General features: G+C 48.2%; 2 protein-coding genes across 4 annotated transcripts; both read right to left on the bottom strand.

The window, feature by feature from the left end:
- Positions 1–772: 772 nt before the first annotated feature.
- rnf224.S (ring finger protein 224 S homeolog) lies at positions 773–5154 on the bottom strand. 2 transcript variants are annotated; one of them, XM_018232500.2, is made up of 2 exons: positions 3825–5154; positions 773–1362 (listed from the first exon to the last, which is right to left on the bottom strand). In XM_018232500.2, the coding sequence occupies exon 2, from the start codon at positions 1359–1361 to the stop codon at positions 858–860; it is 504 nt and encodes a 167-aa protein (XP_018087989.1). In that variant the 5' UTR covers position 1362; positions 3825–5154; the 3' UTR covers positions 773–857. The 2 variants fall into 2 exon arrangements, with proteins under 2 accessions (XP_018087989.1, XP_018087988.1); XM_018232499.2 differs by lacking the exon at positions 3825–5154 and adding an exon at positions 2504–3818.
- A 3734-nt stretch (positions 5155–8888) lies between these two features.
- Positions 8889–13592, bottom strand: LOC108699861 (cysteine-rich tail protein 1). Of its 2 annotated transcripts, none has more exons than XM_018232498.2 (2): positions 13390–13592; positions 8889–10292 (listed from the first exon to the last, which is right to left on the bottom strand). In XM_018232498.2, exon 2 carries the CDS (start codon positions 10224–10226, stop codon positions 9810–9812), a length of 417 nt encoding a protein of 138 aa, XP_018087987.1. In that variant the 5' UTR covers positions 10227–10292; positions 13390–13592; the 3' UTR covers positions 8889–9809. The 2 variants fall into 2 exon arrangements, with proteins under 2 accessions (XP_018087987.1, XP_018087986.1); XM_018232497.2 differs by lacking the exon at positions 13390–13592 and adding an exon at positions 12975–13284.
- Between the last annotated feature and the right edge of the window lie 257 nt (positions 13593–13849).

Here is a 13849-nt window from a genome sequence, read left to right as displayed (position 1 = left end):
GTTAGCGCCACCCGGTGTATACTACTTTTATTGCATGATGTTATTATAATTACTGTACATTTTCCAGCAATACTTAACATTAGTGGGTTAGGGGTGCCACACACTGTTTACACTTTATAGCTTATATAAAACAATTTATGGAAGGATTGTAAGAATATATGTTGGCAGGTAGGTAGGTCCCTTCTATACATTCAGTAGTTCAGGTCAGTTCCCTTTGGTATCAGCCTCTCCTCCTCCTATATGTGACCCCACAGTAGGGAAATCAATGGGGTGGAGTAGGTGTCTCCCCCAAAGCTTCTAAATAGTGAATCATCTAATGCTTAAATGAGGCTTTTTTTTTTCATTTAAACAAATGTATTTCTGGTGTTGTTGTGTTGCAATTTCCTGTCATCTGCATTAGGAACGTGTAAATCGGTCTGTTGCCCATTAAACCTATGAACCTCCCTTTGTTTATGGCAGCCCAGTTCCCCCAAGTACTTGTCCATATACAGAGCTCTGATTCCCAGTACTTGCTCCTGGGCTGCTCTATTTCCCATGGTCAGGAATGTCCCCCCGGGTAAGTGAACCCAATCTCCCCCCTCAGTCCTTACCCAGGTACAGAGCTCTACAAACTCTCTGGCAGCCCAGATTTAGAAATTACAGAGACTCAAAGCTCTGTACCTGGGTAAGGACTGAGGGGGAGACTGGGGTCACTTACCCAGGGGTTGTTACCTTTGGAGCTAATTGATTTTGGGCTAGGCTCAATCTTGTGTTCGCTTAATAGCCGATGAGCTCTATTAAAAAATGAATCTTTATTACTTTTCTCCGTCCCTTTAGTGATTTGGGGGAGGAAGGGCTTACTGATATCCTTTTGTGCCTCACACAAAGTTGCAGCAACAGCCGCACCACCAGTTTTTGCAGCAAATCCTCCTGGGAAATCGCGGCTCTGAGACTGTTTCTTGCCCTTCGCTGGCAGGCTGCCTGCTGATTGGTGTGTTCTTGGCAAACATTTTCAGTTCAAAATCTTTCTCTAGGGCCTTGCTGGGACATCGCGGGTGCTCCCTCTCCGATTTCACCGCCAAGAAAGCTGTCAAGTCCAAGTCCAGCATGGCGACTCCTCCACGTGGAGTGGGGGTGTTCTGTCGACACTGGGGGCAGGGGATCCACCTCTGTTCGTTGGTGAGTGTGTCCAGCCTCCGGAGACACGTCTGGCAGAAAGTGTGGCCGCAGTAGAGTCTACGTGGGAGCCGGTGAGTCAGGTTGTAGCTGGAAAAGCAAATGATGCAGTCCATTCTCCGGCTGCTTCTGTCGCCATTTTCCAACTCAGCTGTGACAGGCGGGGGTCCTGCATCTGTTGCGCCTTCCTCACCTCCATGCGACATCCTGAATAGAAACAGAAAAATAAGTCTCATTCCCATAGAAACCAATGGGCACATTCTACTTTCTTCATTTCTGTTTGATCACAACTTCCTGTTCATCATGTGACTGCTGACCGCCTCCCACTGCTTAGAAAGTGTAACTGATATCTGCGGTCTGGGCCTGACCAGTGTGTGCATGTCTATAAGGAAGGCCCTGGCATTGAGTGAGGGCCCCAGAGCTGCTCTAGGAGACCCTCAAAGTGGAATTATAGGGGCCCAGCACAGTGAATGACCCATTGATCAGTCGCTGTGTTGGCACTTATCTGGGGAGATTTGCATTTAAGATATTGTTGCAGATAGGCAGAGGGTGCTCATGGGATGGGAAGGTGTTGTGGTCCCTGTCACTCATCCACTTGCTGAGAAGGGGGGTCTCTGATGGGTCTGGTTCTACTTTCTGGATCATCTGATTTAGATCTGATTGGCCCTAGGGTTGCCACCTGGCCGGTATTTTACCGGCCTGCCCGGTAAAAATGATGGTTGATCCCAATGTTATTAATATGGAAAAAAGATAAAAAATATAGGAAGGCCGGTATTTTTTTCCAGAAAAAGTGGCAACCCTAATTGGCCCCCAAGACAGTCTGTCAAACGTGCTCCTTGGCAATACATGTGCCACATAATCAGGGATTGAGGGCGAGTTAGTGTGCCCCCAATTTCTTCCTGAGCAACAGCTCTACTTGTATTATAAGCATGCCCCTGCCTTGGCAATGGAACACGATTGCTGTACTGATCCAGTTCTTTGGCCCCTGGGAAGTCCTGTTGGAAGAGCACCCAATGCACGGCCCAATTTGTTCAGTGCTTGCTGGGAGTGTTTGGGTTCATTGCTGCAGAAAACCCATAGCCCTGGTGCTTCAAAGGGTCCGAGTCCAGTCGGGGCATCTCCATGTGTCTGCATGGGTTTCCTCCCACACTCCAGAACATACAGGTGGGCTCTTTAATGAGGGAATTAGATTGCAAGCTCCACTGGTCAGGGACTGATGGGAGCACATACTAAATAGGAAAGCAATAGGAAAATATTTCTTAGAATAAAGTTGTAAATCGTGGGGAATGCAGAGAGGGGTCCACACCCCTAAAACTCCCCCACCCATCATAGAACAGAGTCTTCTTACCTTGTAGCGCAGGGACCCCCTGAATGGATCCGTGACAACTGGGGAGCCTCTGGGAAGTCACTGTGCAGCAGCCTCTACCAAATCCTTCATTGTTCTTTTGCAGGGGCCACTGGGGCCCATAAAGTGGAGTCCAATCGGAACCCACCCTTTTTGCTTAGTGGGAACAGTCCGGCACCCTTGGCCCTGCCACATTGTTGCAGATCACAGACATTGCACTGGGTGACTGGATGCCAGGCAGGGAATAGGCTCTGTGTGTAGCCGAGTGTGTGTCACGCCTGTAATTATGTGACAGCTCATGTTACAGGACAGTGCGACTAGTGTGTCACACACAGGGAAGCTCCATGTGCATATTGCCTTACACTGCCTGGCCCCATACAATGGGCCCTGAAACTTAATACCACCCTCTCTGTTAACCCTTTTGTGCCCCTCACAGCCACTTATTGGACAGCACTGCAGAATATGTTGTTAATAACCATACAAGGTGCTGGTTAATTTGTGACTCTCAGAGATAAAAGGACATGGATCACACGAGTTGGGAAAAGCTCAGGACCCAGTTAGTGCTATTGAACAAGTAGGTTCAGGTTGCCATGTAGAACTGGGTGCAGTCTCCATGCCCAGAGCCATTCAAACATGAGACCTTAATTTACTGAAAGGCCCATGTTTCAACCAGCCCCTGTGGAATGAGGGTCTCTTTGGAAGATGGTGAAACATGGAGAACGTTAGCATGGATCCGTGCACCAATTATTGGGTACATAATGCAGGATGGGTGAAGATATGGGGGCTATTGCACCTTTAATCAGGAATGTTTATGTGCATAAAGTCTGTGTTACCTGCTTGATGCCACTGGAGGGCAGCACCATCCATCCATAACCAGCAGTGCTAACTGCCAGTAGGTTATCCGCCACATTAAGCAAAAAACTATCCGAATTCCCAGGTGTATGATCCTACTTCCTATTTTTGCACTAATCTCTCTGACATGAACAGTTGTACTTTAGCTGTAAATGGATTTGTATTGGGATATTTCATATTTCTGCTTTTTAATACACTTGTGTGCTCAGGGTCTGCAGGGAGGTTGAGTCCAGAAGTCATAATAAAAAGCATTTTTGTGCATTAAATGCAACAGCTCACGTGTTGGGGTCCTCCAAACATGTGCTTCCAGGCTGCTCTCTTTCCCATGGTCAGACAGGAACCTTCCTTTGAGTAAGTGAATCCAATCAGAGCTCTGATTCACTGTAATCCATGCTCCTGGGCTGCTCTCTTTCCAATGGTCAGGCAGAAACCTCCCCCTGGGTAAGTGAATCCAATGTCCCCCAGTACTTACCCAGGTACATAACTTTGATTCTCTGTACTGCTCCTGGGCTGCTCTCTTTTCCATGATCAGTCAAGGTGGATGCTTTCTGATTTCAGACTGCAAGCTCTTCACCTCCTGTATTGGCCAGTATGTAGTCTGTATGTATGATGGTGTGCAATTGTGTTGTATAGCGCTGTATAGCTGTGGCCACTAGAGGGAGCTCCATCAGACTCCTCTGCTTCTTCGAGGCCCAAAAGAATCTGTTGAGAGCACCGTGACTCTCTGACCCTAATATGGGTGTTTGTTTTCCCATCAGATAAGTACTTGAGCCTAACGAGCCATGCATATTAATTAGCAACGGTCCTGTTCAGCCAGGCAAATCCATTTAGCCTACAGTTGGAAGGACTTCAGCTAATTACTGACCGGCCAATCAGGTTCAGTGCAATGTGACCCGAAACGGCTCTGTTTAGTTTCCTCTGTTTTGGGAACAAACTGTGTGTTGGTCCCTGAACTGAACCCCCCCCCCTTTCCTTTATTGCAGTTCATGAGACTGCAGCCCTGATGCCAAGTACAGGGCAAGGCACCTATCCGTATGCCTGAGTAGTGACTGATGCATGGGATGCCCTCCCAGCAGAGGTGGCAGGCATGTTTCTGTGGTCCGATGCTGTTGGGCCTGAATCTGCTCTGAGTTAATTAGAACCTGTTGGGCCTGATTCCTTTGCAGTGATTGGGCAGGAGATGAGTGGATCAGGTCATGGCGGTGCCAAACTCAGAAAATGAATGGTCCCTGCCCAAGGGTTCCAGCTTTGTGTCCCAGATTTCCATGTGTCCCCTGCCCACACCTCAGGGGAGGATCTGCACCTTCAGTAATTTCCCTGTGCCCGTCTATCAGCGCTGTCGCTGTATTTGCGGCATTCTGCAGGCAGGAGGCTCTGGTTTTGGCACAGTAGGGCAATTAGGGGCATATTAAAGAACAAGAAAGGTGCAGCTACTTCTGAGAAGTTTAGCAAGTACATTTGTGTTGGCTGTCCTGGTTAGGGTTGCTTCTTTTCTGGAAATAAAATACCGGCCTTCCTATATTCTTGCCATTTTTTCCTATTAATAACATTTGCATCAAGCATACTTTTTACCGGCAAGGTGGCAACCCTAGTCCTAGTGCCACCGCTGGTACTCGTGTGCCCATACAGAGATTAGAGGCTGCATGCCCGGGGGGCTGTGCAGTAAAACTGCAGTGATTACCGGTGATGTTGCCCATAGCTTTGTTTTCTAATAGTTGAAATCTTATTGATAATATGGAGGTTATGTAATAAAAGACACTTAAGTTTGCCCAGGAGCAGTAACCCATAGCAACCATCAGCAGGCAGCATTCACTGGTCACCTGTTTAAAAGCATCCATCTTAGTCGTTGCTATGGGTTACTGCTCCTGGGCAAACGTAATACCTCAGTGTCGAACTGGAATGCCAGGGGCCCACCAGAAAACCTTAGACTGTGGGCCCACTTTCCAAACTATTTTTCTTCCTCTACTCACTCAATCTCTTAATTCTCCTAGTCTATTATATCTACTTACTATATTCTTTTTAAGCATTTTTTCCCTTAAAGAAAAAGGGAATGACCATGAAATAGGCCAAATGGTTAGAAGCAAAAGGGTACATTGACACCTGGGCCCACCAGGAGTTTTCCTGGGATCCCGTTGGGCCTGTCCAACACTGGTACCTTATATTACATATGGGGGTCGTATCCTATTGTTTGTGGAGTGTGTGCAGTACATGCAGTACCCTCACCTGCCAGGAGGAGACGCTATGTCTTAGGTTTACATTTAAAGGCTTTCTGCATGTAATTATACTGTGGTTGTGACTCACACCCCAATCTTGCTGCTATTCTCTGTCACATTAGAGGGTCAGGTTTTATATGTTTGTATATTTTATTAATGTCATTGGTTTGTCCTGCCTTTGCTAAGCTTTCTTATCTCTCCCACTCTCTCTGCTGAAGCTGCACATACACTGCCCGATAAAAGCTTTAGATACAGACTGCCTGGCTGATATTGCTCTGCCATAGTTAAAGTTGCAACCTTTTATGGAAAAAAATACCGGCCTTCCTATATTCTTGCCACTTTTTCCTATTAATAACATTGACATCAAGCATCATTTTTACCGGCCAGACCGGTAAAATACCGGCCAGGTGGCAACCCTAGCCATAGTTCCAGGGGCACCAATAAGCACTCTCCCCAACCCCCCCAATTGGCCTTCAGGCTGGGTCCCCTTAGCGCATTACAAGGTTACAGATATATAGAAACATTGGGATAACAGTCACCAGGAGTGCTTCGCTAATGAGGCGAGTTGAGGCTGTCGCCTCAGGCAGCAGCGCCCTACTAGGTACCAGGGGCGCCAAAAATGCTGCTCCTGGTACTTTAAGAGTGAATTTCCGGGGGAGGGGGGGCAGCAGCAACTGCTGCTGCCTCAGGCGGTGGAGGGGTCAGGATCGCCCCTGACAGTCACCCTGCCATAGCTCCAGAGGCACCCAGGGCACAAATAAGCACTCACCCCAAATCTCCCCTTAATTGGCCTTCAGGCTGGGCCCCCTTAGCTCATAACAAGGTTACAGATATATAGAAACAATGGGGTACCAGTCACCCTACTATAGTTCCAGGGGTCCCAAGGGCACAAAAAACTGCTTAGCCATTGCCCTAGCCAGTGACTATTTATTGGGCCTGGGGAGTGCATGTTTGGGCCTGTGGGTACTGGAAGTGCCAGGGCCTATATTGAGTGCCAGTGCGGAACTGCCTGATGCTGTGGAGGAAACAGTGTGGCTGAGTTGGCACCCAAGTGGGCAGTGTAAGGTGCTGTTGGTCGAAAGCATGGATCCCTCATGTTTTTGGCCATGTGGGTGACTTCTGCCCCATGGGTAAATATGACTAAATACTTATCTACTCAAGGTTGTTGCTGCAGTAGAACTTCCAGCACCACTAGCAAGAAAAGTGTTAAAGTTACAGGCTTTGGTGCCAGTTTTCCTTTACTACCCCCGGGCAGCTGTACTTACCCTTCTTGCCTAGAACCTCTGCCCCAGATGGACATAAGTGACTAGGGGCAGGCCCGGACTGGCAATCTGTGGGTTCTGGCAAATGCCAGAGGGGCTGCTGTAAGATGCCATAGACAGTCACTATTTAGTTGGCTGGTGGGGGCTGTATGGGCCTCTGTGTACTTCAAATTCCAGGGCCTATTTTGAATCCCAGTCCAGATTTGTTTGGGGGTAATGGTCTGCTCCCCCAGGGGCATGTAGAAATATCTCCCACCAGAACATGGTAGCTGACACTCTATTTTCCCCTGTGTGGAAGGGCCTAGTGAGTACTGCATTCCAGTCCCAGTGCAGAGGAATGTTCTCCCTATTGTAACACAGACTCCCTCATGCTCCTGTACAAAGCTACCATTCAGCTCCCACTAACAATAGCCCCATTGTCTGCCCCTCCTGCCCCTGCTTGGAGCTTATTGCTCTGCCTGCACATCCCATTGGAAGAAAAATATCTGCACTCAATAGATCACTTGTAATAGTAGCACTGAATGGCCTGAGCTGTGGGAACTTAACTTCCACTCCCCCCAACTATGGCTCCTGCCCACGCACCTGCCAATGGGCACCACCCGTGGGATTACCTATCAAATCCTCCCCTGTGGTTCATGCCCACTCACATGCCAACCTGAGAACTGGCACCACCTGTGGGATTATCTATCACTTAAGAAATTGTGGTTCATGCCCACTTGTAAGGGGATCAAAGGGTTGATGCTCTGCTGTCACCATGGAAACCACTCTTTACTCCAAGGATGGGAATCCACACCGATGATTATAAAAACGTAGAATATTTATTGGAACACTTCAGCAATATCCATTCAACTTTTGTACAGTCCAAGCACATTCACAATGTCAATCACTCCCTTTCTTGCAGAGCAGTTACTTCTTCCAATAGTGAACCCCTCACACAGAGTCACAGGAGACACAGGTACATCCCTTTCCAGGGTCACTCACCACTTCCCTGCTCAGCCGGGCTGACACCACACCAGTGCACCACTGACCTTTCAGGGTAGGACTTTTCTTGTCACACCTTCCGGTCCTACCAGTCCGGCATACGATCTATGCCCCTCTAGCCTACTCTGGATAGGACTTTTTTTTCCCCTCCTTCAGGATTCCCGTGTCCCCCCCTAACACGCCTGCCCTCACTGGCAAAGCCTTGGCTCCTAAGCCGCTATCTCCTCGTCGGGTCTTGGCTACCCATTCTAGTGTTCAACTCACTATCTGAAGTACCTAGTACTTACACTTGTAGCCCTACCACTATCTATTTCAGCTACATCCATCACACACCCATCAATGTGTGTTCCCTTTATATACCTTCCTCAAATAACCATTTTAACATTTTTAATCACTTCAACATTTTACATCATTCAACATTCACTTAACACATATAATGTACACATTTTCAGCACACAAACCCAATCACCTTCTTACACACTCACCTGCCAGCCTGGGAACCGGCACCACCTGCTTCCCATAATGAGAAGAGTGGCACCTGGGGGTGTGGGCAGCATTGCTATAAGGGCATAATCATAGGGGCATAGTTCTCTATGGTACACTGTGATGCCTACTACCAGTTGTATGTGGTTTCTTTCTGGTGCTCCAGGGCCCCCCAAAGTGATAGGCACTATTTGCACCCCGCCAATTGATAAGCCCAAAGATGAATCTAGCAAATATTATTTATTTATTGTTCAGCGCCTGTCAGTCCGTGCCTTCTTTAGCTTTAATGCTGCCCATACCAGGCTGTGAGGCAGCCAGACACTTTACTCACACTGCCAATGACAAAGACCCTTTGTTGTACTGGGATGGCACAAGAGGGGGTAGTGGTGGCAGAAACCAGATAGATAATTGAACCTATTTCTCAGTATTAAAGGGCCGGTAACACCAGTACTAGCATTTGTGGTATCTGGAGTTGCCAATACCTGTAGTTTTTTTTGTCAGGGCTCTTGGGGGCAGCCGATAAAAATGTACTGCTGCTGCACTACAACTTCCACCAGCCATTGCTCACCAGATGGAAGAGAGAGAACAAGGAGTGTCTTTGTCAGTTAAGGAGCCTTTAATTCAATCATGTAATTTCTTATATAAAAAATAATGTGATATTGTGCAACATTCCCCAGGCCTGATCTCTGTGCAAGCTCCACCCACAACTTTGGGGCACATCAGACTGCTGAAAGGGTAACTATGCCCTTATTGTATGTAGCCAAACAATGTATAGCATTTTACCTATTGTAGATAGAATCAATCTCCGTAGCGTTGCAGTTGGTCTTCATGTTAGTCTTTGCTTCCTGTTCTGCCACTTTGCAATATGGAATTTAAGCTTCTCCCCAGTTGGTGGACTGGGCACCCCAAATATGATCAGGGGCTTTATTATGATTATTTCCCAGTCTGTCACTCTGACATTCACATGGTTGTTAAGGCCAGGCGGCTCCTAGTAACTGTTGCAAAGATAAGATAAGATGTTGCCAGATATAATATCCAATAAGCCAGGCACCACAAAGAATGCTAAATGAAAGACCAACTGCAAAATGCCAACAGCCCATTGCAGCAGATATAGTGACCCCACTGACCCCCAGAGATCCCCTCCTGCACCACAAATGTGGGGTTTTTATAATTAGGAGAATTGCAATCTGTGAATATAAATTAATTATACGTTACAATAATACCCCCAGCCCCTCAAGATCCCTGTGCACAAAGACCCCGCATATTTTCCAGGGCAACCTTGGCACTGCGCTTTGCTGGTTGCTAGAGTCCCGCTGGCTTGGCAACAATACACAAGTCTGTCTGTCCGTGGAAAGGAAGAGGAGTGTGGATTGCATTTGGCAACACAAGTCACCCAAAATGAGCAGGTTTGCAGTTTGTGGGAGACACATTAAGACTGACACCCCAAAAAGGATCATTCCAAGGGGGTGGAAACAGCGGCCAGTCTTTCCATGGAACTTTCTGTGAGTGAGGAGCAGATTAGGAGACAACACAGCAATTCTTGCGACAGCAGCCGCAGCACTTGCAGCAAGGGTAACAGCAGCATGGCTCCTCCACTGTCGCACTCACCTTGTTCCTCTTGTCCAGGTCGATGGAGTACATCCCAGGTGGGTGGCCGCCATTCTGGGGTGGGTCGGCGTATGGATTGTAAGGTCGTCTCCATGACTCCTGGGTGCGCACTTTATTGCCCTCCCATGGGGCAGGGGCTGTTAAGTCGCTGCTGTACCTGTCCTGAGCCGAGTATGAGGGATAACTTGGCACTGCCGCAGGGTTGGCAATAACGACCCCATCCAGGTCCTCCTCTCCCAGGGTGCGGCGCACAAAGCTGCTCTTCAGCTGGGCCCGAGGGATGGTAACGCTGGCATAGGGGTTCTGCACATTCGCTCCTTTATCCATCGCCCCTGCGGAACTGTGCAATGCTTCTGCTTAAAGGCCAACTAATCCTCTGCACAAATTCACCAGCTGCAAAAGAGGAAACTTACAGTCAGCACTCACCCCCATGAAACATGTAGCTGTACACCATATTTCAGCTACCATATTGCCCAGGGCACAGTCTGCACTCCCTACAGGGAACTGCAGTGTACCTTTACACAAGAGCTATTTAATTGTTATTTCAGCCAATGGAAACATTAAGGGACTTAATTCATTAACCCATAATTATCTGCCCACAGAAATACCCCCAGAGCAGGGGAACTAAGGGAGCTTCATCTGAGGGTCTCAAACACCCGAAGCGGGGCCTGACCAATGTAACTTTTCAGACCAAGGGTGGCACTGGAGACTTGGCAGGGGTATAACACAAGGGCATGGCTGGCAGCCTTGGGAAATGCTTGTGGGTCAGTGCCAACGACAATAACTAGGTGTACCAGCATGGTGTATGTTGCTAGCACTAATCCCCTCCTGGTGCCCATAGCACTGTACTGGATACAACAAGCTATGCTGCCTGTCACGCACAGTGTTGACTGATAAACCTGCAGCCAGTTAGAGCAGTAATGTTATTATGGGACAATAATGGCCATTATAATAAACATTTACCCAGAGTTCCATTCACGAAAGGACACAATTAACTCAAGTGACTCAAGGTGTGGGGCAATAAAGCAGCTCTGAAACTCACCTGATTAATGATTAAACAGAAAAGATCTTTGCTGGCTGCTGGGAGATGAGAGCATCAGACCAATCCCTCTATTATACAGTGGCATGTCCAGCTAAGGATTCTGGGAGCTTATGTACCCATAAGACTGGCTACACACAGACTGCGGGAGATTACTGCTTTATGTCACTTAGCATGCATCCCCCCTGCTCCTGTCAGATAATAAAGGGGACTTATGCATAGAACATCCCTCCTGTGGGACTGTAACAGAAAAGTTACCCTGACATGCCTCCCTCCAACTTTCCATATTACATGCTGTAGGGTTGCTATGGTCAGTGACCCCTGGCAACCAGTAATGTGTGTTATTCTGAGGATGCACTTTCAGTGTTTTTATTCAGACCACACGGACCCCTAACTCCTTGCTATGGCCAGTGGGGCCCATACCAGCAAACAGATTCAATTCCAATCAGACAGATTCATATCACAGATAATAAAAAACAAATCACCGATAATAAAAAACAAAGACCAACCGCAAATTATTTCCAGGTTACCATACAAAATGTACAATTAACAGACTCCGGTACAACTCCCTGCTCCTGACCTGTACACAAAGCGCTACTCATCACTTCATTGATTGGCTATAAATGCAATGGAGCCGTTAAGGAGCTCATTAGTTTATCTGAAGGAATTTCACCAAATCGATGCTGCCGCCTCCCCTGTAAAGCAACTCCTGCCATCTCAGGGGATCATTGGAGTTCTTATAGAAGGGCCACACCTGTGCTTTAACTCAGCCACAGACCTTTTGTTGTGCATATGAATAGTTTCTAAATCAGGCAGGCCCCAGCAGTACAATAGGGGCCACAGTGAGGTGCAGGTGGCTGGGAGTCTTTAGTTACTGGGCAGACAAGCCGGACGGGCTCCTTTCTGAGCAGAACTAAATTTAGGCTGGGAGTTTTTCTAGCACAAAAGGCCATAAACCCCCGAGCTTGGGTTGGTTTCCGCTCGATTTGCTTGGGTGCTTTTCTATGTTTGAGACAGTCTAAGGTGGAGGTGGGTAATGGAAGGCCCTCCAGCTGTGGGATGCTGGGAGTCGCAGATCATGAAGGGGCCCTGTGTATGTAATTCCAACCTGCTGTACCTGTAATGCGACTCCCAAGCACCATGGAAAGGTGTCACTTCCCTGCTGGAGGGCGTACACTCACCTGCACAGGTAAACAGCTTGTGTTGGGCCCTTACTCAGCTCCAAAGAATGAAATGCGGACATTGAACTGCATCACCAGATCTGCCAGCTGGGCCCTCATCCATTAGACAGAGAACAATAAGCCCCCTTACCTTTGTACTGCCCCCATTTAATTCATACTAAAGAATGGGGGCATTTCAATTAAATAATAATGATGAGTTTCCCCGTTATAGACAAGACCCAGTGATGCCCATGGGCAGGCTGCCATTGTTCGCCTCATACCCAGTAATTAGATCGGCCTTAGATAAATAATGCACAAATGTGCTTGCAGACACTCTCACTGGGGGGGGGGGGCAGCTTGGGTTCTAGGGCCCTTTAATGTTTTACCAAGATCCCAAAGCCTGGGGCCACAAGTACCCAGATGTATGGACACCATGCCCGCATCTCCCAATCACTCATGTTTCTCTATGGCATGTTATAGGGCAAGGGGACTTCCTGCTCTAGAGATGGAAATCCAGTCTAACCATTCATACAATATGTGAGACATGTGAATGGTTAATGCCCCCACCCATGGTTTAATACCCTTTGTTGTACTAACACACAGCAGGGTAAGTCAGGGTTTAACCCCCAGATACTGGAAGAGGGGGCAGGTGGAGGCAAATTCATTATTGAGGCACTTTGCCAAGAAAGAAACTAAGTACCATGTGTTTGTGGCCAAATGTGGCAGCCCATGAATAACAGGAGGGCCCCAGTAAAGGGGCAGTTGCTTCCCTGACCTCATATAGGCAGTGACCCAGCCCTTGCCTAGCATAGAGAATACTGTGGTACGGGCAGCCCTGGCACCCCTGCTGCTGTAGTGGGAATTAGAGTTTCCTACCTGTGCCGTGTGCATGCCAGGTTCAGGCAGAGACCCCCAGCAGGTGCCAGTCTCAGGGGGTGGAGGTGCCAGTGTCCCGCTCGCTGCTGCTGCAGAGTAGAGTGAAGGGCAGGCTCACCTGCTGAGGCTTTTCTATAGCAGGGGGAGGGGAACAGGTAGAATCAGGCTGGGTGTGACCGAGGTTTCTCTCAACTCCCTGCCACAGGCTCATTCCCTCTCATTCTTATGCAAATCACAGCCACATTTTTGGCATTACTGGGACACCTGCACCATCGTGGAACTCCCTGCACACACTGCAGGTGGGTACCCAAGGGAATTCTGCACCAGACTAAGTCCCAGCAGTCACATGGGAAAGCCTGCTTTAAAGAGAAAGCTTGCATCTGTGTGTAACCCAGCCCCACAGTTATGCACTTACCTCTATAGAGTGGTCTCCCCCAGGGACCCCAGCAGTGCAGCTGCATTGGCAATGCTGATAGATCCTCCTGTGTTAACTCATCTATGATGCCTATGAAATACACAAGGTGCAGTGCTGGCTTGTAAACGGGGAGGCTTGATGCAGGCTGTGCTGGATTCTGTATAGCAATGCAGTGGGCACGTAAGTTATTCATCAACTAGAAGCATTTTTTCCTGTGTAACTGATTTGGCCCCCTGGGGGTTAACTGCACCTGCCTATTGCAATCTGAGCACATATAATCCACTCCCTGACTTCCTGTTTCCCTTACAGGCATGGAAATCAGTGTAGTCTGCAGCAAATATCAACAATAACTGCTAGTGGGCTGTAGCCAATCAGATTAACCCTTAGTGGCCTACCCAGGCGAAAGCCTGACTAGCAGCATTTTCCCCTCCTGTCAAATGGCTCTGGCAGGAGAGTGTTA

This window comes from Xenopus laevis, chromosome 8S (assembly GCF_017654675.1).
Source record: "Xenopus laevis strain J_2021 chromosome 8S, Xenopus_laevis_v10.1, whole genome shotgun sequence".
NCBI classification, from domain to species: Eukaryota; Metazoa; Chordata; class Amphibia; order Anura; family Pipidae; genus Xenopus; species Xenopus laevis.
This window is presented reverse-complemented; position numbering and strand designations above follow the sequence as displayed.

Excerpts from the sequence above, each read along its gene's own strand:
- rnf224.S (XM_018232500.2), bottom strand. The coding sequence starts at position 1,361 with ATGTCGCATGGAGGTGAGGAAGGCGCAACAGATGCAGGACCCCCGCCT.
- LOC108699861 (XM_018232498.2), bottom strand. The coding sequence starts at position 10,226 with ATGGATAAAGGAGCGAATGTGCAGAACCCCTATGCCAGCGTTACCATC.